General features: G+C 44.2%; 1 protein-coding gene across 3 annotated transcripts in view; it reads left to right on the top strand.

Moving 5' to 3' along the window:
- The window catches only part of UNC13B (unc-13 homolog B), a 763,085-nt gene that overhangs the window by 161,969 nt on the left and 575,779 nt on the right, over nucleotides 1–25,337 (top strand). For all 3 annotated transcript variants that reach the window (XM_030192818.1, XM_030192817.1, XM_030192819.1), the window contains exons 6-7: nucleotides 6,790–6,863; nucleotides 18,825–18,882. In XM_030192818.1, the coding sequence (XP_030048678.1) occupies nucleotides 6,790–6,863; nucleotides 18,825–18,882 (132 nt within the window). The remainder of the gene's footprint in view (nucleotides 1–6,789; nucleotides 6,864–18,824; nucleotides 18,883–25,337) is intronic.

Raw genomic sequence — 25,337 nt, 5'->3', positions numbered from 1 at the left:
TGAGAACAAGCAGCCTGCTTGTCCTCGGAGAAAGCGAATGCTACATACCTGTAGAAGGTATTCTCCGAGGACAGCAGGCTGATTGTTCTCACAAACCCGCCCGCCTCCCCTTTGGAGTTGTGTCTTCCCTTGAAGTGTATTGTCTTGCTACATACTGGACTGGCCGGCTCGAGCCGGTTTCGGGCGGGAAGACGGCCGCGCATGCGCGGTGCGCGCGGGCGCGCGAGGGCTAGCAAAGGACTTTGCTAGTGAAGTTTCCGATTGGAGGGGCTGCCGTGGACGTCACCCCATCAGTGAGAACAATCAGCCTGCTGTCCTCGGAGAATACCTTCTACAGGTATGTAGCATTCGCTTTCCCATCCCCACCAGTACTGACCTTCCGACAGCCACCCAACTTAAAACACAAGCTAATCAGAAGTAAACTTCCATCACAGACTGAAAAGGAACAGAAGGGCACACTTCCCTGTAATTTATCCAGTTGCAAACTATGCCAAAATATTTCACAGGACCCCACAGTCATCCACAAAGGAAAGATATTCAACATAAAGGAATCTTTCACTTGCTCATCTTCCAATGTGGTATATATCATTCAGTGTAAAAAATGTAACGAAGGATGCTATATTGGAGAAACAGGCCAGATGCTTAAGACAAGATTCAATTTACATAGACATCACATGAACAATACTGGTGCCAGTAGGGCTCCCACCCCTGTTGGTCAGCATTTTACAGGACCAGGACACTGTACCAATGACTTCACAGTGAGAATCCTGAAAGGTAACTTTAAAACCATACAAGAACGTAAGACCTTTGAAGTCAGAATGATTGAATATTTTAACACCCAACAGAAAGGACTTAACAAGGATCTGGGGTTCCTAGCCCATTATAAACCATAAAGCTGTATTCTCTGTTGATCACCCCACCCCTCACCTACCCACACCCATCCTGTTAGAATATCAATGATATGCTTTGATGTCCCCATGCATACCTCCTACCCACCCCCATCCTTCCACCCTGTCAGACTGTCATAGTAATGCTTGAATGTTTTCACTTATATACACTGTCAGCACATTTGCTTATTTCCGATCTGACGAAGAAGGGAACCTTAGAAAGCTAATCAAGAAATGTATTAAGTTATGTCCAATAAAAAAGGTATCATCTTATTTTCTTTTCCATGTTTTATTTTGTTTGATTTCTATTTATAATCTCTTTCTTGAGGAGTGGACCAAGATTACCTCAGATCAGTGCGTCCTGGACCTGATCAGAGAAGGTTACCGATTGGGTTTCGGTGCCCCGGTGAGAGACGTGTTTGTGGAGTCCCGATGCGGCACTGCCGTCAAACGGGCGGCGGTAGAGGAGACCTTACAAGTCTTGTTGCACCTTGGAGTGGTGATCCCTGTGCCTCCCGCCGAACACAGCTGCGGTCGTTACGTCATTTATTCTGTGGTGCCGCGAAAAGGCGGGTCTTTTGGCCCATTCTCGACTTAGTCAACGAGTCACTAAGAGTGCGGCATTTTCACATGGGAACCCTGCGCTCCGTCATTGCGGCGGTACAGCCAGGAGAGTTCCTCACGTCTCTGGACCTAAAAGAAGCTTACTTGCACATTCCTATATGGCCCCCACACCAACGGTTCCTCCATTTTGTGGTGTTGGGAAAACATTTCCAGTTTCGGGCTTTGCCTTTTGGCCTCGCCACAGCTGCCCAAACCTTTTCCAAGGTAATGGTGGTAGTAGCTGCCTTTCTCAGGCGAGAGGGTATCCGGGTTCTCCCGTACCGCGACGACTGGCTCATCAGAGCAGACTCTGCAGAAGAGAGTCGTCATGTAACAGCCAGAGTGGTCTCAGTACTGCAATCTCTGGGCTGGGTCATCAATATTCCCGACCTAAGGCGGTGCAAGCTTCAGAATCAGGTCAGTCTGCTCCTGAGGATGCCTCGCCCGTGAGCTTGGGACTTTGTCCAGCTGTTGGGGTCGATGACGGCCACCTTGGAAGTGGTGCCATAGGCGAGAGCGCACATGAGACCTCTGCAGATTGCCCTGCTTCAACGATGGTCTCCTATGTCTCAGGATTATCAACGCAGACTCGTGTGGCTCCCTGCAGCCTGACTCAGTATGGAGTGGTGGCTCTCAGACAGCATGCTGCGGCGAGGAATGCTGCTAGCGCTTCCCGATTGGTGCCTGGTGGTGACTGATGCCAGCCTGAAGGGCTGGGGAGCACATTGCCAGGGAAGCTATGCCCAGGGTCTGTGGACACCCGAGGAAACGGAGTGGTCCATCAATCGCTTGGAACTGAGAGCGATATTCCAGGCTCTTCTGGCCTTTCACAAGACTCTGGAGGGACTGGCTGTAGAGTTCTGTCGGACAACACGACAGCAGTGGTCTACACAAATTGACAAGGCGGCACTCAGTGTCAAGCACCAGCTACAGAGGCCGCTCAGATATGCCACTGGGCTGAGCTACATCAGCAGCTGTCAGCAGCTCACATAGCAAGCCGATTTTCTAAGCAGGTATCAAATCGACCCTGCGGAGTGGGAACTGGCAGACGAAGTGTTACTTCAGATCTGTGCCAAATGGGGAACGCCCGTAGCGGATCTTATGGCCTCAAGCATAAATGCTAAAATCCCGTCCTTTTTCAGCAGACGGAGAGATCCTCGCTCAGCAGGGTTGGATGCCTTGGCTCAACTCTGGCCCCCAGGCCTCCTGTATATGTTCCCTCCTTGGCCCTTAATAGGGCGACTCCTCCTGCGAATTCGGCTGCATCAAGGAGTGGTGATCCTCATTGCCCTGGATTGGCCCAGGAGGCCGTGGTATGCGGACCTCTGGCGGATGCTGGTGGAGGCTCCCCTTTCTTTGCCTTTGGTACCGAACCTGTTGACGCAGGGCCCGGTGACCATGGAGGATCCATGCCGCTTTGGCCTTAAGGCATGGCTATTGAAAGGGCGCAATTGAGAGACAAGGGCTATTCTAACAAGGTCATCTCCACTCTTTTGCAAGCCCGCAAGCGTTCCACTTCCGTTGCCTATGCTCGGATCTGGCGCCAGTTTGAGGCTTGGTGTGTTTCTAAAGCGATCACACCCATGCGGGTTTCTGTCTCGTCGATTCTTGACTTTTTGCAGGATGGTATACAAAAAGGCTTGGCCTATAAATCCCTGCGTGTTGAAGTGGCAGCCTTGGCATGTTTTCGAGGGAAGGTCGCTGGCCTCTCCCTGGCTGTGCACCCGGACATTGCACGGTTTCTTAGAGGGGTGCTTCGGCTCCGACCTCCCATGTGGGCCCCTTGTCCGGCTTGGAACCTGGGGCTAGTATTGAAGGCTCTTCAGTGTTCGCCCTTCGAGCCGCTGAGGCGAGCTTCGGAGAAGGATGTGACTCTAAAGACAGTCTTTTTGGTGGCCATTACATTGGCGAGACGGGTGTCTGAGCTCCAGGCGCTGTTCTGTCGAGACCCATTTCTGCAATTCTCAGTCCGGAGTAACGGTACGTACAGTGCCTTCCTTCCTGCCTAAGGTGGTTTCAGCGTTTCACCTAAACCAGGCTATTTATCTGCCCTCATAAGTACATAAGTAATGCCACACTGGGAAAACACCAAGGTTCCATCGAGCCCAGCATCCTGTCCATGACAGCGGCCAATCCAGGCCAAGGGCACCTGGCAAGCTTCCCAAACGTACAAACATTCTATATATGTTATTCCCGGAATTGTGGATTTTTCCCAAGTCCATTTAGTAGCTGTTTATGGACTTGTCCTTTAGGAAACAGTCTAACCCCCTTTTAAACTCTGCCAAGCTAACCGCCTTCATCACGTTCTCCGGCAACGAATTACAGAGTTTAGTTACGCGTTGGGTGAAGAAAACTTTTCTCCAATTTGTTTTAAATTTACTACACTGTAGTTTCATCGCATGCCCCCTACTCCTAGTATTTTTGGAAAGCGTGAACAGACGCTTCACATCCACCTGTTCCACGCCACTCATTATTTTATATACCTCTATCATGTTTTCCCTCTGCCGTCTCTTCTCCAAGCTGAAAAGCCCTAGCCTCCTTAGTCTTTCTTCTTAGGGAAGTTGTCCCATCCCCGCTATCATTTTAGTCGCCCTTCGCTGCACCTTCTTCAATTCCACTATCTTTCTTGAGATGCGGCGACCAGAATTGAACACAATACTCAAGGTGCGGTCGCACCATGGAGCGATATAACGGCATTATAACATCCTCACACTTGTTTTCCATACCTTTCCTAATAATACCCAGCATTCTATTCGCTTTCCGAGCCGCAGCATCACACTGAGCAGAAGGTTTCAGTGTATTATCGATGACGACACCCAGATCCCTTTCTTGGTCCGTAACTCCTAACGTGGAATCTTGCATGAATAGCTATAATTCGGGTTCTTTTTTCCCCACATGCATCACCTTGCACTTGCTCACATTAAACGTCATCTGCCATTTAGCCGCCTAGTCTCCCAGTCTCGTAAGATCCTTCTGTAATTTTTTACAATCCTGTCGCGAGTTAATAACTTTGTGTCGTCAGCAAATTTAATTACCTCGCTAGTTACTCCCATCTCTAAATCATTTATAAATATATTAAAAAGCAGCGGTCCTAGCACAGACCCCTGAGGAACCCCACTAACTACCCTTCTCCATTGTGAATACTGCCAACTCTCCCACACATCCCCGCTGTTCTAAACACATCTCCACCCCCCTAAAACACCCCACACATAATTCAACGTGAACGCCCCTTCTTCACCACACCTCCCTCCCACTCCTTGCTAACAGTAGAAAAACAAAATCTATCTAGGATATGTGTATCCCAAAGATTAAACATGAGTCCAGTTGTAAACATAACATCATTTAAAGCATAAAAGAAAGTCCCCTCAGATAGCTTTCAAAGGGCTCTTTGATTTGTTGGAAACTCGCTTCCACTTTTGAAGTTTGGCCCCAGCTACAGGGGCAATATCCACCGGCGGGTGTTCAGCAGCAGTCAGGCCTTCATCGTGCAATACCTTCCAGACTTTGGATAAAAGTCGGAGACGGTGCATCCTTCCCTCCACTGTGAAGCAAAGGGAAAAGTCCATCGGTACGGAATTTTATTGGTAATTAAGATATCCAGAGCAAGTTTCATCGCGTGCCGCTTCACCAGATTCAGTTGGGACAAGTCTTGAAACACCTTCACTTGAGCCTCGTTATAGTCAATATGAAAAACCTGACGAGCCCGCATCATTAAGCGCTCTTTTATAGCATAGGAAGAAAAGCAGACTACAATGTCCTGAGGCTTATTATCCAACCTCTTTCCCAGTGCTCTGTGTGTTCGCTCCACCACGATGTCCTCCGAATCAAGCAGCTTGCCACAAAGCAGCTGGACCACCGCAACGACATCCTCTTTATCCCCAACTTCTGGAACCCCTTGATAACAGAGGTTGTTCTTTCTCCCCCGGTTTTCCTGATCATCCACCTTGTATTGCAGCTCCTCAAAGTATTCAAATAGTTTAGTAATTTTTGCGTCAGCCCTGTTCAGATGCTCTGCTTGTTCTTCAGTGCGCGCCTCTGAATCCTCCATGCGCCCACCCAGCTCATGCATATCAACACACAGGATGTCCATTCGATCTAATATTACTTCCTTAGAGGATTTGATATCTTCTCGGATCGCCTCTAGGCGCTTAGCTAAGAAATGCCCCGTTTAACAGGCACACACTGCCTGCCTCCGCAGTGGACATAGCTGAGTCTGAATCTGAGTGGGAAGCAAGTGCCGACGCTTTGCAAGTGGTGGCTTGTGGCCTTACCCGCTTGCCGCGCTGACTGCCGCGCACTCTCCTTTGTGGCCGCAGACATCTTCCCCGAGCAGATACAAACGCTCCCCGTGGAATCCGGTTAATTCTCCGCTTCACCAGGTAATAGTCTATGGACGTGGAACGCTGTTTATAGCTAAATAATAGCAGGGACGCGACGGAGCTCTGGAATCAGGCAGCCATCAGAGCTCGTGACGTCACTTCCTCCTCTATAAAAATAACTTTAAATAAACTCTTACTGTTATGGGCAGAGCCGGGGAGTATTTTTATGTATTTTCAGCACTTGATATACTGCAAGTGATCCCTGAGGCGACGATGCGGTTTATAATTTCTATTGTAGGTTCTTTGCACTGTCTCTAACGGGCTCACAATCTTTTATATACTATGTCTAGGGCAATGGAGGGCTAAGTATTTTGCCCAGGGTCACATGGAGCTGCAGAAGGAATTGAACCTGGTTCCCTAGGATCTCAACCCACTATTGACCGTCAGGCAGCAGCGGGAATCAAACCTGGTTCCCCAGGTCTACAACCCACTGCACTAACCATTAGGCCATTCCTCCACTCCATGACAATACCCCCCCTCCGCTTATCTCGTGCTTAGGTGCAGGATGAGCGGATAGGCCACATGGTGTGCGAGAGCATAGGGAGGGAAGGAATGAGGGGGTCTAAGGTTTAAGTAATACATAGATGTTTGGTGACAAGGCAGACACGACATATTTTAAATAATGTAGTGAGAGACTGCTTATAATTTGCTTCTGCAATAGGGTGACCTGTCATATATGTGTATCTTAGGTGAGGCTGGACTCCAGAGTCCAAGAATAGGGATATTTTGAATCTGTTAGGTGGTGGTCACTGTTTTTGGAGTGTGTTCATATTTTTTTTTTTTTTGTTTTAGTGAACTGTTTTCTCTGTTTATCAAATGTGTAACTTTTTGATATGAAACCATGTTGTAGAAGTGTGTTTTTAAAGAGAAGATGACTGATCTCTTTGTTATATCTTGTTATATCTTTGTTATATCTGTAGATATACCAGAAGAAGAAGCCAGGTATTGGACCAAAAAACTAGAACATATAAATGCCATGGGAAACAGTGAGGAAGTAAGTATATTTATTTTAACAGACATAAAAGCAGTTGCAGTGTTTGGAACGGTTCATTTGTGGGGCACTAGATTTTAAAATGATTTTACAGATGTTACAGTATTTCCTTTAGTGTCCAGTTTTCTGGACTTAGAATGAATTCAGTGCATGGAAGAAATGATTGAAACTAAAAGGGTTTCCCAATATCCAGAGTTCATTATCCCACTTCCTCAGAGATTCCCAGAACAGGAGCAGGTAAATTGCGGTGAGTTTGAATATGGTTGTCATGAAACATCTAGCAACCCACCTGAGGTTACTCGATGACAACTTAGAGGGTCTATCACCAGCACAGCTCAGGACATAGTAGATGACGGCAGAAAAAGACCTGCACGGTCCATCTAGTCTGCCCAACAAGATAAACTCATATGTGCTGCTACTTGTGTATACCTTACCTTGATTTGTATCTGCCATTTTCAGGACACAGACCGTAGAAGTCTTGCCCAGAACTAGCCCCACCACCCAAACACCAGCCCCGCCTCCCAATCTCGGCTACGCTTCTGAGGATCCATTCCTTCTGCACAGGATTCCTTTATGTTTATCCTACGCATGCTTGAATTCTGCTACCGTTTTCATCTCCACCACCTCCCGCGGGAGGGCATTCCAAGTATCTACCACTCTCTCCATGAAGAAATACTTCCTGACATTTTTCTTGAGCCTGCCCCCCTTCACTCTCATATCATGTCCTCTCGTTCTACCGCCTTCCCATCTCCGGAAAAGGTTCGTTTGCAGATTAATACCTTTCAAATATTTGAATGTCTGTATCATCACCCTTGTTTCTCCTTTCCTCCAGGGTATACATGTTCATGTCCACAAGTCTCTCCCCATACGTCTTGTAACGCAAATCCCATACCATTCTCGTAGCTTTTCTTTGCACCGCTTCCATAATTTTTACATCCTTAGCAAGGTACGGCCTCCAAAACTGAACACAATACTCCAGGTGGGGCCTCACCAACGACTTATACAGGGGCATCAACACCTCTTTTCTTCTGCTGGTCACACCTCTCTCTATACAGCCTAGCAACCTTCTGGCTACGGCCACCGCCTTGTCACACTGTTTTGTCGCCTTCAGATCCTCAGATACTATCACCCTAAGATCCCTCTCCCCGTCCGTAACTATCAGACTCTCCCCGCCTAATACATACATCTCTCGTGGATTTCTACTCCCTAAGTGCATCACTTTGCATTTCTTCGTATTGAATTTTAATTGCCAAACCATAGACCATTCTTTTAGTTTCTGCAGATCCTTTTTCATGTTTTCCACTCCCTCCCCGGTGTCCACTCTGTTGCAAATCTTAGTATCGTCCGCAAAAAGGCAAACTTTACCTTCTAACCCTTTGGCAATGTCACTCACAAATATATTGAACAGAATCGGCCCCAGCACTGATCCCTGAGGCACTCCACTACTCACCTTCCCCTCCGAGTGAATTCCATTAACCACCACCCTCTGGTTTCTGTCCGTCAACCAGTTCCTAATCCAGTTCACCACTTCAGGTCCTATCTTCAGCCTGTCTAGTTTATTCAAGAGCCTCCTGTGGGGGAACCGTGTCAAAAGCTTTCATGAAATCTAAGTAGATTACGTCCATAGCACTTCCTTGATTCAATTCTTCAGTCACCCAGTCAAAGAATTCAATGAGATTCGTTTGACACGATTTCCCTTTGGTAAAACCATGTTGTTTCGGATCTTGCAACTTATTGGCTTCCAGGAAATTCACTATCCTGTCCTTTAGCATCGCTTCCATTACTTTTTCAATAACCGAAGTGAGGCTTACCGGCCTGTAGTTTCCAGCTTCTTCCCTATCACCACTTTTGTGAAGAGGGACCACCTCCGCCGTTCTCCAATCGCAAGGAACCTCTCCCGTCTCCAAGGAGCTATTAAACAAATCTTTAAGAGGACCCGCCAGAACCTCTCTGAGCTCCCTCAGTATCCTGGGATGGATCCCGTCCGGTCCCATGGCTTTGTCCATCTTTAGGTTTCCTAGTTGTTCATACACACTCTCTTCCGTGAACGATGCTAAATCCACTCCACTCTCACATGTACTTTTGTCAGTCCATCTTGTACTTCTCCAGGATTTTTTTCTGTGAAAACAGAACAAAAGTATCTATTTAGCAAATTTGCCTTTTCTTCATCATTTTCTACATAGCGGTTCGCAGCATCTTTCAGTCTCACAATTCCCTTTTTAGTCATTTTCCTTTCACTAATATACCTGAAGAAATTTTTGTCACCCCTCCTTACCTTTCTAGCCATTCGTTCTTCCGCACGCGCTTTCGCCAGACGTATCTCTCTCTTGGCTTCCTTCAGTTTCATCCGGTATTCCTCTCCATGTTCCTCTTTTTGAGTTTTTCTGGGTTTCTGGAACGCCAACTCTTCAGCCTTTTTCTCAGCCACTTGCTTGGAGAACCATATCAGTTTCCTTTTTCTCTTGCTTTTATTTACTCTCCCTACATAGAGGTTTGTGGCCCTATTTATAGTTTCTTTCAGCTTGGACCACTGCCCTTCCACTTCTCTTACGTCCTCCCAGCCCATCAGCTCCTGCACCTGCTGCTTGTGCTGTACACTAGCACCCTCCTCCCACTGACTGGGTCACAACCGCCTCTGGGCGAGTCTCCCACGCTCAAATTATCCCCAGTGATTTCTAGGTTACTAGGGCCACACTCCCAGTGGTACCATAGTTCCCAGAAAGCACTCACAGACTCAACATGCAAACCACCAGGATTCTTTATCAGTCTGGACAGGCAGAATGAGCAAACAATTGTGTTTATTCTCAGAACTTGGAACAATGGACAAAAGTGTGCAATTGGCAAACAATAAGAGGTAACTGAAATATGGATCAGTTAGAAAGCTAACTAAAAAATTTGCATACTGTCTAAGCAGTACTTGGGAAGATCAGGACATACAATCGTTCACAGAGCTTTAGCAAAAAGATCTGTCTCTTTCTTCTTCCAGGCTAAGACTGCAGCAACAGTCAGCCCTACTGGGTAATTTCAAACTCCAGGCCAATCAGAGCCTAGTCAACAAGTTTTAAACGTATACTGCTGCTTGCTTGCTTCCTTCTTTTTTTTTAAATTTTATTTATTAAAGTTTTTGAACAATAGCATATTGACAACATCCTCATAGCAGTCATATAACACGTACAGAACGTTTAAACATCAAAAACAGAAAGCAGTGTATCCCCCCTTCATCCCCTCCCCCCTATCCCTTACAGCAAACCCCCCTCCCCCCTTGTTACTAGTGGAGTATCATAGTGTGAAGTCTGTGTTATAGCAGTCATAGTCTTGGGATAATCAATTTAGGTGCATCTAAGTCTATCCCATTTTGTAATCGCCAGGATCGATATTGTTCCCATAGCAAATTAAATTTTGTTACATGTCCCAATCGTAGAGCTGTCATTTTTGGACATTTGGTATAGATAGTCCATCTTGTGTATCACCTTTATCGCTGGTGGAGCCAACTGGCTTTTCCACGCTGATGCCAGTGTGATTTTTCCAGCTACCAGCCAAACTGTCGTGAGCCGGTGAATAGACAACCGAACTCCTGGGGGTCGAATATGTAGCAAACATATCTCCGGTTTAGTTGGGTATCTTACCCCAGTCACTGTAGCAAATAGGTCCAGCAGTTCTGTCCAGTATGGTTGAATCTTAGGGCAAGACCACCAGATGTGGAGCATATCACCCACCATTGAACAGTTTCTCCAACACTGTGCAGACCCCTGTCCATACATTTTTACCAGTCTCTGTGGTGTGTAGTACCACTGATATAGTATCTTATAACTATTTTCAATCATCGAACTAGATATGGAAACCCGTAGCAAGTGTTCCAATGCTTTTTCCCATTGTGTGTAATCTATAGTGATTTGCAAGTCTCGTTCAAATCGTTGTAGATAATATAGTATGGGCCCCTTGTCAATAAGTAGTGCAGCATATATGCGAGAAATACAACCCCTGTGACTTCCCACTCTCACTGCTCTTTCTAGAGCCGTCTCCTCTATAAGTAATTCTGCTTTGGCTCTTTTGTTTATATAGTCTCTAATGCGATTGTAGTGAAACAAATGTGATAGTGGTAACCCATAATCTTCCTGTAATTCTACGAATGGGAATACCTGACCCTCATCCCAGAGCTGGCCTAATGTGCCCAAACCTCTCTTCTCCCATTGTCTATATATTAAGTTATCCACCCCAGCGGACAACCTGGGGCTGTTTTTATTGCCATCTGGTGGAAATAAAGGCGGTTAGGGAGATGTTTCCTCCTTATGGCCAACCATGTCTGCAAAGGGTATTGCACCGCTAGAGGGGCTCTCTTGATATATGTCTGTAGTTGGCCCTTTGGTATTCATAGTAGAGAGCCCAAATTGTTTAATCCCATCCATTGTTGCTCTATTTGGCACCATGCTTTTGCACTACCAGCGCTCCATCCCGCCAGCACCCGCAACTGTGCCGCCTGGTGGTATAGAATAAAATTTGGCACCCCCATACCTCCCAGCTTCTTGGACTGATACATTATAGCTGCCCTCACTCTGGGTGGTTTATGTTGCCATATGTATGCGAAAACCTTCCTTTTAAGTTGCCTAAAGAACCCCCTCGGCATTGGTAGAGGCAGTGCAAGAAATAGATATAACAATTTGGGTAGTAGTATCATTTTTATCGCTGCCACTCGTCCCAGCCAAGATAATTCTAAGCCCTCCCATCTATCCAGATCTTCAAATAGTTCTTTAAGTTTCATGGGAAAGTTAGCTTGATATAAATCTGTCAATTTGGGTGTTAAGTGCACGCCTAAATATTTAAGGGATCCTGTGACCCATTTGACCGGGAATTGTCGTATTGAAGCTTCGTCTCCCATTGTTAGCCCCAGTCCTAGAGCTTCTGATTTGTCCATGTTCACTCGAAACCCAGAGAATTTACCATAACGATTTAGTTCCTGCATTATCTGGGGCATGGAGTCGCTCGGGTTGATCAAGGTTAATAAAATATCATCGGCAAATAGCATGATTTTATACATCACACACCCAATGGTAATGCCATGTATATGTGGGTCCTGACGAATGTGCTGAGCTAGTGGCTCCATTGTCAAAGCGAACAATAGTGGCGATAAAGCGCAACCCTGACGTGTCCCGCATTCTAATGTTATTGGGTCTGAACTTTTCCCGTTGATCCTCAAGGCAGCCATTGGTCTGGTGTAAATCAATCGAAGCCATGTTATAAAACAACCTGCAAATCCCATATGTTCTAAGACCTCGAACATGAACCCCCAGCTAACCGGTCAAACGCCTTTTCGGCATCCAAGGAAAGAAGCAAAATGGGTTGTCGGGTATTGACTGCCTCGTGGATCAAGTGGAGTGCCCTCCTAATGTTATCAGTTGCTTGTCTGCCTGTGATAAATCCCGCCTGGTCCTCCTGCACTAGCTTCGGCATTAGCTTTTGTAATCTCTTGGCTAGTATTTTAGTAAAGATTTTATAGTCAGAGCCAAGGAGGGAGATTGGGCGGTAAGAACTGCAATATTGTGGATCTTTCCCTGGTTTGCGAAGGACCACTAGATCTGCCAATCTCCAAGAGTGGGATAATTCCCCCTGGAATTCCAACTCATTGAACGCCCGGAGCAGTAGAGGGATTAACAACTTGCTATAACGTTTGTAAAATTTATTTGTGAACCCATCTGGTCCCGGTGCTTTCCCATTAGGCAGATCTTTAATTGCCCATGCCACCTCGTCACATGTAATGGGGGCTGAAAGCATCTCTTCCTCTAGTGGTGATAATTTTGTGAGCTTGGCTTGAGCCAGGTACCTCCCGGATTCCTGGGTATCTGGGTCCCCCCCACTGTTTGCTTGCTTCCTTCTTGTGAAAGAAAAAGTACACTCTGTTCCCTGTAACAGCTTTAAGCATAAACATGTACCATCAGTTGGCCAAATAGGAGAAATACACTTCAGACATAATTAAAACAGGGAAATATCCAATACACTTTACAGGCTTAAAACACACAGTTTCTTTATAATGGTAAAGGCTGGAAGTTGTATGCACATCTTTTAAAACAGCAGCAATACACTGTTCTTCGTGGCGTTGATTATAAATTAAATTCCTTAGCATCCGTACCAGACCAATCCAGAATAAGAGGGTGTTGTGTCTGTAGACCAGCAGATAAAGACAGAGAAACAAAGGAATTGCATGTGGTTCACCCATACTGGCACTGTTCCGTGATAGAATGATTATTATTTCTCTCGCTCTAATGGATGGTGATGGCATATCATGCAGTGTTTGGGCTGGTCAAGCCACTTTCACTCTTAACCCAATGAAACTGGTTGGTTGAGCTTTGTACCCCCTTAGTTTTTGAATGGAGGAACTGGAAGTGAAGAGTTTGAAATATTCTAAAGGAATACTTGGAGGGATCAAAGTCCTTTCTCTAACTCTCTCTCGTTCCCTATTAGGGAACTTCCTTGGGGTTGAGGTACCTCTGAAGAGCAAAGGAGCTAATATGAGTCCAGCTCCTGGATCAGCAGGGGCAGTGTTTCCCAAGTTGTTTCTGGAATACCCCTTTGCCAGTCAGATTTCCAGGATATCCACATTAATATGCATGAAAGAGAATTGCATATAATGGAAGCAGTGTATGCAAATAAATTTCATGCATATTTATTGTGGATATCCTGAAAACCTGACTGGCAAGGGAGTACTCCAGGACCAACTGGGGAAACACTGAGCTATGTTGAGCACCGGGGGGGGGGGGGGGGGGGGGGGGTGCTCCCCCTTTATTATTTAGGAACTGAAGAAATTTACAGTTTCGTAAGGGAAATACTTGGACATTGCCGAGTCACTTTTCCCCACCCTCTTCTACATCTTCCTTTCAGCCAGAGGGCTTTTTCTGTTAAATCTCAATTAAAAAAAAAATATTTTTATGGAGCAGCTATGTATAATGTGTGTACTATTTATCAGTTGAAGTTTTCTCTTCTTGTTTTGTCATTTCACACTTTAAATGAGCTGCTTTTCTATGGCAGCTGCGTTTTAGATTTTTCCTTGGACTTCCTTTGCATACTTTTTAATTTCTAGCACTTCTTTCAGTATGGTTTTACTTTCCTCTTTGGAACTGGTTCTCCTATACTATCAGTTGAGCTGCTAATAGAATTCTTCAGTAGTTCTCTCAGCACCGATTACTGGTTTTGCTGAGTGCGGGGACAGCAGCCATTTTAACACTCCCACCAATTTTGGAGGTGCTGCATCAGCCTTCTTTTTCTGGCATGTTTCTCATTTATTTTTTTAAAATTTATTATTTTAAATTTAATCCAAATGAAGCCAGCAAGGCTCAAATAATCAAAATAGGGCCAATAAAGCCACACTACAGGTCCATAGGCCAGTTATCAATATAATAATGCATCATAAGATATGTATTTATTAGAAATATTTCTAGCCCATGCTATCTTGCATTTCTACATGGATTATAAAAATAAATATACATAATAAGATACGAACCATCTCAGCTATCAGTACATTAAGAGCTTTTCAGTTCAACCCATGGTGTGCACTTATATTACTTTTTTCCGAGGACTAGCAGGCTCAAACATTCTTACACATTGGTCGTCGTCCGCGATGGCCCTGGAGCCGGAAGAAACTTCAAAAGCTGTAGAACCTTCCCAAACGTTCTGCCGCGCGGGCCAACCCACCCGCGACACGAACGTGCAGTGACCAGTTCTTTTCCTTCTGCGCCTCGAGAGAGTTGTGCTCGCTGCTACTCTCTTGTGTTTTGCCCAGGAGACCGCTTTCTTCGCGTTTTTCGCGCCCTCTTTCCTTCTTTATTTAACTTTTCAAGTAAAATTTAAAAAAAGAAAGTTCTTTCCCATGTATTTTTTTTTTAGTTTTCACTCATTTTTTTTTTTTTTCAAGTTTCCTTTTTTTCGTTGTGGTCGCGTCTTTTTTTTCCCTTTTTTGTGCCTTTTTATTTGGCACAATCAAGCCTTTTGATTTCGCGAATGCTATTTTCCCGCCCATGTCATTGAAGACTCCCAGCGGCTTCAAGCGTTGTACTCGCTGCAACCAGACCATCTCGAGCACCGACCCTCACGCGTGGTGTCTTCAGTGTCTTGGGCCCGACCATCTTCCAGCTTCTAGTAAGCTAAGTTGATGAAGAAGCGTACCCAAGTGGCTCGAGAGGCTCAGCGTGAGAAGCTTTTCCTGAGCGGTCCGGTTCTTCGACGTCGACCTCGGTACCGAGGGCATTGGCATCGGTGTTGACGTCGAGGGAGGCAGCGACACCGAGAACACAGGTAATGGCTGCCGAGAGACTGCATCGAGCTGGGATCAGCGAGGCATCGAGTGGGTCTCCACCCATCTTGAGGCCTACTGCTATGCAGGCCCCCAGACTCCGAGGAGGCGTGAGGATTCCACGTCTTCCTCTTCGGTACCGAGGAGTGTGGATGACGGGCATCGGGTGAAGGCTAAGAAGCATAGTCATCGATCTCCTTCGAGACATGGTACCGAGAGCTCCAGGGAGCTGAGGGAATCGGCACCTAAGAAGTGTCGGCGCCGGGAGGACCGCTCACCCTCCTTACAGGAGGTGCCGATGTGTCTGTCGTCTGGCAGCCTGGTACCGGCTCTCGAGCCCCCTCAGATTCTGGCACCGACTCCTGCACTGGCCCCACAGCCTTTTCCAATGGCAGCTCTCAACGAGTGCATCCGGGCCCTTTTTCCAGAGCTTCTGGAAGGCTTGCTTCTTCAGTCTGCTTTGGTGTCGGGGGTGCTTGCGCCTCCCATACCGACTGCAGAGACGGCATCTGGGCCATCACCTGTGAGGGGGTCCCCGCCCTCGGTGCCGCCACCCGGGTCGACTCCCCCTCGACGTCATTGGAGGAAGCTTCACCGGAGTCTAGGCAGGGGTCGATCCTCGAGGTCGAGGCAGGCTCGGGTTCAGGCTGCTCTTAGGGAGCTTCTGTCCGATACCGAAGAGGAGCGCTTATGGGGTGAAGAGGAAGACCCCAGATATTTTTCGGAGGAAGAGTTCTGTGGGCTTCCCTCTGATCCTACCCCACCGATTGAAGTAAGGATGTCTCCACCTCTTACTTTCTGATCCTTTGTACGGGAAATGTCTAAGGACATTCTATTCCCTATGGAGGTTGTGGATGAGCCCAGGGCTGAGATGCTCGAGGTCCTGGATTATCCTTCTCCACCTGCAGAGGTTGCAATGGCCCCCCCTGCTCAATACACTCAGGGAAGTGCTGATGGGGAATTGGTCTTGTCCTCTCTAATCCAGTGGTCCCGAAGAAGTCGGAGTCCCAGTACAGAGTCCATGGAGAGCCTGTAATGGTGAAAGCCCAACTTCCTCACGATTCCATGGTGGTGGACTCTGCTCTCAGAAGAGCCAAGAGTACTAGAGACTATGCCTCGGCGCCCCCAGGCAGAAAGTCTAGGACCTTAGATTCTTTTGGGAGGAGAACATATCAGGCCGCAATGCTTGCCGCCAAGATCCAAACATACCAGCGCTACATGAGCATTTACTTACGGAACTCGGTGAGGCAACTGTCCAGTTTTTAGTTAAAGCACTTCCCTCTGAGCTTGCTGAACCTTTTCACCAGGTGGTCAGGCAGCAGCCAGGGGGATAAACGTTTTGGAGAAAAAGTAGAGGATATGGTTGATCAGATGAAAAAACATCATGATGCCATGGATTCTCTCTCCCACCGGACTTTTGCTGCTGCCTCCTCTTCTAGGAGGTTTTTTGGAGGGAGGAGGAGTGCTGCTATAATAGGTGTAGGTACACTCCTGCTTCTCGGCAGCTGGTTCAGGCTCAGTCCTAGCATGTGCATTCTTGTCAACGCCGTGTACAAGTTGGTCCGCTGGAGCTGTTTGTTTTTCTAGCTGAGATTGACGCAGACCATATGACCCTGAAGCAGGTGACGAAATGTTGGCCACTGTTGGTCGTGGTCGTGCTCAGCGTCAAATAAAGAAGAAAAAAATGGACCCCTACAAAGCTAATTAGCCTTTAAGTAGCCTTTAAGTTGGATATTGCATATATTGCATATACTCACACATTGAATGAGAAGAAATTGGAAGATGTAAAAAGAATAGACAAAAAAGATAAAATTATAAAAAAATTAGAATGTAAAGGGTATTGACCTGTTTAATAGCCTAGAGGTGTTTGCCAATGATGAAGCAGCCCAGCCCCCGTGAGCTTTAAAGATATAGAGCTGGGGGCTTCTTGAGGCAACACCTCTTTAATCTAAAGATTTAATCTTTGGTCAGAACGAATGCCAGTTGTGCTTATGTACATCTCCTTCATGATTGAGTTTGTTATATATACCTCAGACAGTGTCATGGGATCTCAGCGTTGTCCTCACCCAGCTAATGAAAGCTGCTTTTTAGACTCTGAATTCCTGCCATCTGAAGTACTTGACCTGAAAGGTCATTTTCTTGGTGGCTGTTACTTCAGCTCGTAGAATCGGTGAACTTCAGGCCTTAGTGGTGGATGCACATTATACTAAGTTTCATCACAACAGAGTAACCCTAGTAGCACTTTAGAAATGTCAAGTAGTAGTAGTAGTTCTCTGCACGCACCCTAAGTTCCTTCCGAAAGTGGTGTCTGAGTTTCATCTGAACCAGTCATTTGTCTTGCCAACATTCTTTCCTCAATCTCATGTGCTCACGTAATGAGGAAGGAGCTTTGGTGATTACAATATCAAAGTAGTTTCTTTTTGCTTTTAAGTAGAGGAGTGTGGTAGCCGTGTTAGTCCACTCTTAAGGTTATCAATAGAAATCAAACAAAATAAAACATGGAAAAGAAAATAAGATGATACCTTTTTTATTGGACATAACTTAATACATTTCTTTATTAGCTTTCGAAGGTTGCCCTTCTTCCTCAGATCGGAAATAAGCAAATGTGCTAGCTGACAGTGTATATAAGTGAAAACATTCAAGCATTACTATGACAGTCTGACAGGGTGGGAGGAGGGGGGTGGGTAGGAAGTATGCATGGGGACATCAAAGCATATCATTGATATTCTAACAGGGTGGGTGTGGATAGGTGAGGGGAGGGTGATCAACAGAGACATACAGCTTTATGGTTTATAATGGGCTAGGAACCCCAGATCCTTGTTAAGTCCTTTCTGTTGGGTGTTAAAATATTCAATCATTCTGACTTCAAAGGTCTTACGTTCTTGTATGGTTTTAAAGTTACCTTTGAGGATTCTCACTGTGAAATCACTGGTACAGTGTCCTGGTCCTGTAAAATGTTGACCAACAGGCGTGGGAACCCTGCTGGCACCAGTATTGTTCATATGATGTCTATGTAAATTGAATCTTGTCTTAAGCATCTGGCCTGTTTCTCCAATATAGCATCCTTCGTTACATTTTTTTACACTGAATGATATATATCACATTGCTTTTAAAGTTTCTTGTTGATAAAATTTCAGTAAAGAAGCTTGTATCCCCACCTCAACCAGAGGGGAGATTTGAGCAAGTATGAATCACTTTAAAAATGGTCCTTTTCAAAATAAGACTGAAATCTGATCATCGCTTTGTTGGTTTTAACCATTTACTTGGATAGTGTGCAGAATTGCGAAATAATAGTAGTAGAGATGAATTTTCAAGGTGGTGGTTTGCAGAAATAAGCTACCGTTGTGCTACTTAAAATTACGGTATTAGGATTAGAATAGTGATTCCGAGCAGTCTTTGGCATGTTACAACCAGTTAGATTTTCAGGATATACAAAATGAATATACATTAAGTAGATTTGTATATACCAGTTTCCCAGTGTATGTAAAATTTATTGTAAGTATATTTGTTATGAATATCCTGAAAAAACTGTTTGGCTCACTAGGATAGGTTTTGGAGCCATTCTACTAGAACAATATATACAGTGAGTGGTAAAAAATAACTACCACCTTTTGATGCCTTCATATCAGTAACTAAAATGGTTAAGAACTACTCTTTAATATTTATTTATTTTTTGTTTTTAGTATTCAGTTGCAAAGGAAGTCCAGAAGAAACCATTGCCTGTGGCTGCTTCCCAGTGCTGTAAGTTAGAACATACAGGATCAATGACATTTTATTATACTCCTGTTTGTTTATACTTTATACTGACAAACTAATTCTGTTTGTGGTTTGAGGTTTTAATTAACCTTTGGGCATGCACTGACATTACATTTGTGGTTACATTATTATTGTGAGACATTTTTGAATTACTTCTAGTTCAACAGTGTATAATACTTGACCTGAACAACAAGAAAAGGTTAGTATTTTTTTCTCTGATACAAATTTTGCAACATAAATCCTACAAAGAAAGACGTAATCTGTGGTCAGACTAGCCTGCCTATAGTTCCCAGCTGACGCCTTCTAATTTTCTAGAGAGAAATTGAATTCTAAAACCTGTTCAGAAATATTGGAACAATCCTCTGATATAATTATACACAGAGCCACGGTGATTGTTGCAATGGTCTTTGAACAAGATTACAACAATATTTTAAGATTATACTTCAAAAATATCAAAGCTCAATTCCATGGTATTAAGGTTTGGATCTGTCCTGACGTGACAAAAATGACTCAACAAAAAAGAAAACAATTTCTTGCTTTGAAACAAAAAACTATAGAGATTGGAGCTACTTTCTTTCTAGCATACCCATGCAAGTGTGTAGTGAAATTGGGTCAAACAAAATATAATTTCTTTTCGCCGGAACAACTGAAAGTGTTTCTAGAAGTTAAAACAGTGAAATAAGTTAATTCTGGAACTCACAGCCTGTATTTTATTTAAACATGAGTGCCTATTTAGGTCTAGTTTAATTTGCTTAATGCCTATATAACTTCTCTTACTCTTTTTCCCCCCAAGCAATGATTTGGGTCTAAGAAAGGTTAAATTTATTTGTATTTATGTTTGTAATTATACTCATTATAATTTTCTTAATGACAGAAATGTAAATTTCTATTTTAAATGAGAATGTTACAAATTCTTGAAATTATATATTTCTTTACCTGTATTGCTTTAACAAAGTTATCCTTGTGAATTATAATTAAAATTATAAATAAAAAAAAAAAAAAAAAAAGAAAGGCTGTACTCTGACAAGCAGGACCACTTGTTACCATGATTGGGGGTGACATCATCCAATGGAGCCCCAGCATCCGTCAAGTGTTCAGAAAAAGTTCCAGAAGCTTTAGGAAGCGCCAGTCAAGCATGTGTGTTCACCTCAGCTGTGCGAGACCAGTAGTTGTATTTTTTTTTCTGCAGAGCTGAGAAGGCTTTTTTTCTGTATGTTGTCAGCTTATTTCTTTAGCAACTTTCCATGCCTTTTGGTAGCCTTCTCGTGTGAGAGGAGTGGAACCTTTTTATATCCTCTATTCCTTTATCTCCCTTCTTAGTTTTTTATGATTTATTTTTGACATTTTAAAGTTTCCTTCTTTCTGCACTTCCCTGGCTTGCTTAGGCCTGTGCTCTGTCCAAGATTTGATTTCCCCCCCCCCCCCCCCAAAAAAAAAAAAAATGGAACCATTTGATTTTGCTGTGGCTATTTTTTCTTCAGTGTCTCAAAAAACTCCCAGTAAAGGCAAAAGGTGAGTCGCATCAAACAAAGAATAGCACAGAAATGGTGGGTCACCTTTTAACAGACGTTGCCTGACCTCTGCGTCTGAAAGAAAAGATTTCCAGCACCCATTATAGTAGACTTTTAATACAGCTGGATAAAGAACCATCAGTCTTAGTCCTTTTTTAGCCAAAGCTGTGCAGACTGGATGAAGCTTCCTTCTTTGCTCCTGCACTGCAGGGCAGAAGTTTTGAAATATTAAAATGTGCTGTAATAAGAGATTCACGTTTAAGGCGAAATCCATGCAGAATATCAAGTTTGTGCATGTAGTTTAAAATCTTCGCCACAATCACTCTGGGTCGTTGTCTATCTTTGGACTTGGGCCCCACGCAGTGTGCTCTCTCCAAGAACAAAGGGCCCATATGGTCGGAGAGTAAAATTTCCTTTGTGAACCAGTCATAAGTACATAAGTATTGCCATACTGGGACAGACCAAAGGTCCATCAAGCCAAGCATCCTGTTTCCAACAGTGGACAATCCAGGTCACAAATAACTAGCAAGATCCTCCAAAAAAGTACATAACATTTTATGCTGCTTATCCCAGAAATAGTTTCCCCAAGTCCAATTTAATAACGGTCTATGGACTTTTCTTTTAGGAAGCCGTCCAGACCTTTTAAAACTCTGCTAAGCTAATTGCCTTTACCATATTTTCTGGCAACAAATTCCAGAGTTTAATTACATGTTGAGTGAAGAAAAATTTTCTCCGATTCATATTAAATTTACTACTTTGTAGCTTCATTGCATGCCCCCTAGTTCTAGTGTTTTTGGAAAGCGTAAACAGACGCTTCATGTCTACCCATTCCACTCCACTCATTATTTTATAGACCTCTATCATATCTCCCCTGAGCCGTCTTTTCTCCAAGCTGAAGAGCCCCAGACGCTTTAGCCTTTCCTCATAGGGAAGTTGTCCCATCCCCGTTATCATTTTCATCGCCCTTCTCTGCACCTTTTGTATTTCCACTATATCTTTTTTGAGATGCGGCAACTAGAATTGAACACAATATTCAAGGTGTGGTCGCACCATGGAGCGATACAAGGGCATTATAACGTCCTCACTTTTGTGTTCCATTCCTTTCCTAATAATACCTAACATTCTATATGCTTTCTTAGCCACCGCAGCACACTGAGCAGAAGGTTTCAACGTATCATCGACGACGACACCTAGATCCCTTTCTTGGTTGGTGACTCCTAACGTGGAACCTTGCACAACGTAGCTATAATTCGGGTTCCTCTTTCCCGTATGCATCACTTTGCACTTGCTCACATTAAACGTCATCTGCCATTTAGACGCCCAGTCTCCCAGTCTCATAAGGTCCTCTTGTAATTTTCCACAATCCTCCCGCGACTTAACGACTTTGAATAACTTTGTGTCATCAGCAAATTTAATTACCTCACTAGTTACTCCCATCTCTAGGCCATTTATAAATATGTTAAAAAGCAGTGGTCCCAGCACAGACCCCTGCGGAACCCGACTAACTACCCTTCTCCATTGAGAATACTGACCATTTAACCCTACTCTCTGTTTTCTATCTAACCAGTTTTTAATCCACAATAGGACATTACCTCCTATCCCATGACTCTCCAATTTCCTCTGGAGTCTTTCATGAGGTACTTCGTCAAACACCTTCTGAAAATCCAGATACACAATATCAACCGGCTCACCTTTATCCATAAGTTCGTTCACCCCTTCAAAGAAATGTAGTAGATTGGTGAGGCAAGATTTCCCTTCACTAAATCCATGTTGACTTTGTCTCATTAATCCATGCTTTTGAATATGTTCTGTAATTTTTTTCTTAACAGTCTCTACCATTTTGCCCGGCACCGACGTCAGACTCACCGGTCTATAATTTCCTAGATCTCCTCTGGAACCTTTTAAAAAAATCGGTGTCACATTGGCCACCCTCCAATCTTCCGGTACCACGCTCGATTTTAAGGATAAGTTAAATATTACTAACAATAGCTCCGCAAGCTCATTTTTCAGTTCTGTCAGTACTCTGGGATGAGTACCATCCGGTCCAGGAGATTTGCTACTCTTCAGTTTGTAGAACTGCCTGATTAATCCTCCAGGTTTACAGAGAGTTCATTAAGTTTCTCCGACTTGTCAGCTTCTAATACCATTTCTGGCACAGAAAAGGTATTTGGTGTTGCAGTGTTAACTTAGTAGGATATTGGGCTCATATCTACACCAGAAATTACTTTTGATGCTGATGGTTAGATAAGAATTGGCATACTGGGCCAGGAAAAGGTCTGTTGAACCCAGTATCCTGTTTCTAACATTGAGAATCCAGGTAACTGGTAAAAAAAACAAAACAAAACAAAACATAAAGTAAGATTCCATGCTTCCTATCCCCAGGGACAAGCAGTGGCTTTCCCTGTGTCTACCTTAATGGTTTATGGACTTTGCCTCTAGGAATCTGTCCAAACTGTTTTCAAGCCCAACCATATTCACTATTTTTTACCACATCCTCTGGCAATGAGCTCCAGAACGTAACCATGCCTTAAGTGAAAAACACATTTTTTCCTATTTGTTTTAAAGGTATTAACTGTGCAACTTACTACTACTACTACTTGACATTTCTAAAGCGCTACTAGGGTTACGCAGCGCTGTACAATTTAACATAGAAGGACAGTCCCTGCTCAAAGGAGTTTACAATCTAATGGACAAATGTACAGTCAGTCAAATAGGGGCACTCTAGATTTCCTGAAAGGTATAAAGGTTAGGTGCCGAAGGCAACATTGAAGAGGTGGGCTTTGAGCAAGGATTTGAAGATGGGTAGGGAGGGGGCTTGGCGTAAGGGCTCATGAAGTTTATTCCAAGCATAGGGTGAGGCGAGGCAGAATGAGCGGAGCCTGGAGTTGGCGGTGATGGAGAAGGGTACTGAGAGGAGGGATTTGTCCTGTGAGCGGAGGTTACGGGCGGGAACGTAAGGGGAAATGAGGGTAGAGAGGTAATGAGGGGCTGCAGACTGAGTGCATTTGTAGGTAAGAAGGAGAAGCTTGAACTGTATGCGGTATCTGATTGGAAGCCAGTGAAGTGACTTGAGAAGAGGGGTGATATGAGTATATCAGTTCTGGCGGAATATAAGACGTGCAGCAGAATTCTGAACAGATTGAAGGGGGGATAGATGGCTTAGTGGGAGGCTAGTAAGGAGTAGGTTGCAGTAGTCAAGGTGAGAGGTAATGAGAGCGTGGACGAGAGTACGGGTGGTGTGCTTAGAGAGGAAAGGGCGAATTTTGCTGATAAAGAGAAAGTAGCGACAGGTCTTGGCTATCTGCTGGATATGCGCAGAGAAGGAGAGGGAGGAGTCGAAGATGACTCCGAGGTTGCGGGCAGATGAAACGGGAGGATGAGGTACTTCATGGTGTGTTCCCCAGTCTTTGTACTAGAAAGAATAAACAATTGATTTGTGTTTACCCATTTCATTTGACTCGAGATTGTGTAGATGTCTTTCATATCCTTCCTCAGGTGTGTCTTCTCCAAGCTGAGATTTCTCATGAGATTTATCCATCTCCTTACTCATTTTAGTTGCCCTTCTCTGCCCTTTTCTAATTTTGTTATATCTTTATTGATATGCAGTGACCAGAATTGCACATAATACTCAAGGTGTAGTTGTACTATGAAGTGATATGGGGATGTTATAGTATTCTTTGTTTTATTCTGTATTCCAGTGCTTCTCAACCCAATCCTTGAGACACACCTAGTCTCATCAGATTTTTAGTATATTCACAATGAATACATTTGCATGCACTGCTTCCTTGGTATGTAAATCTATCTCATGCATAATGTTGATATCCTGAAAACCTGATGGGGCTAGGTGTACCTCCAGGATTGGGTTGAGAAGCACTGCCCTCCTTTTGTAATAATTCTCTACAATCCATTTATTATTTTTTGGCTGTTATTGCACGCTGAGCAGAAGATTTCAATGTACTGTAGGCATGCTAGAGGTACTTATATATCAGAGAACATTACTAGATAGCAGTACTCTGGTCTCGTGTCTAGGGGGGTGTACCTCTATAGCCCAAATGACAAGCTAGCTGCTGAAGAAATGATCCATATCTCAGATGGACTATATTATGGTTTATTATGTAAAGAAAAAAAATATGTATAAACAGTACTGAAGCAAAATGCCAAGCAAAATACAAAAATAACTTGCTATAAAAATAGATTATCACCAGAATAGATAATGCAATGTAATTACCCTAATGAACTAACTAAAGGAGTGATTACCAATCGCAACTGATATCCTAATTATTATTATGAGAACTTATCACACGTTTTATGCAAAATACAGTGATCAGCTGAATACACAGACCAGAAGTCCTGACGTAAACCTATCTGTCTCAGACAAACTAAGGACTAATTATCCCCGACTATAGGTAATATGTCCTGTTATCTCACCTTGCCGTCTGACACAGACTCCCAATGGTAGAGAAGCGGATTTTTACTCAGAGTCTCTAGCTGACAACCTCAGCAAGCCTCCCAGTCCAGGAATAGGTCCAAGAGTTGAAATCTGGATGCAAATGGTACAGTCTTAGATAAGGCCTGATGTTGATGCTGAGCAGGTCTTGTCAGTTGGTGGCAAGGCACGCAGTTCACTGGTGTAAGTAAAATCAGTCTCTGGCTCTTGCGAGCGTTCTGTTCACCTGCAAATCCTCTGGTGTGTTCTCTCTCCAACTGAACTTTCTTCAGTCCAAACCTTTGGTATCCAAGCGTCAGATGATACCTGTGGACCAATCACATATGATGACATAATGTCCAGCCAGCTTCATGGTCAAGAAGCGAGCCTTTGTTATAGATGGCATGCAAACCTCCCTGTCTGCTCAGATACTCCTGGAGTCCTGTGTTTCACTCCTACACTCTTCCCAGGAGATAACGGCTAGTTTGCAACAAAGAATATGT

This window comes from Microcaecilia unicolor, chromosome 2 (genome assembly GCF_901765095.1).
Source record: "Microcaecilia unicolor chromosome 2, aMicUni1.1, whole genome shotgun sequence".
NCBI lineage: Eukaryota > Metazoa > Chordata > Amphibia > Gymnophiona > Siphonopidae > Microcaecilia > Microcaecilia unicolor.
Note: the sequence above shows the minus strand (reverse complement) of the source record. Positions and strands in the feature narration are given on the sequence as shown.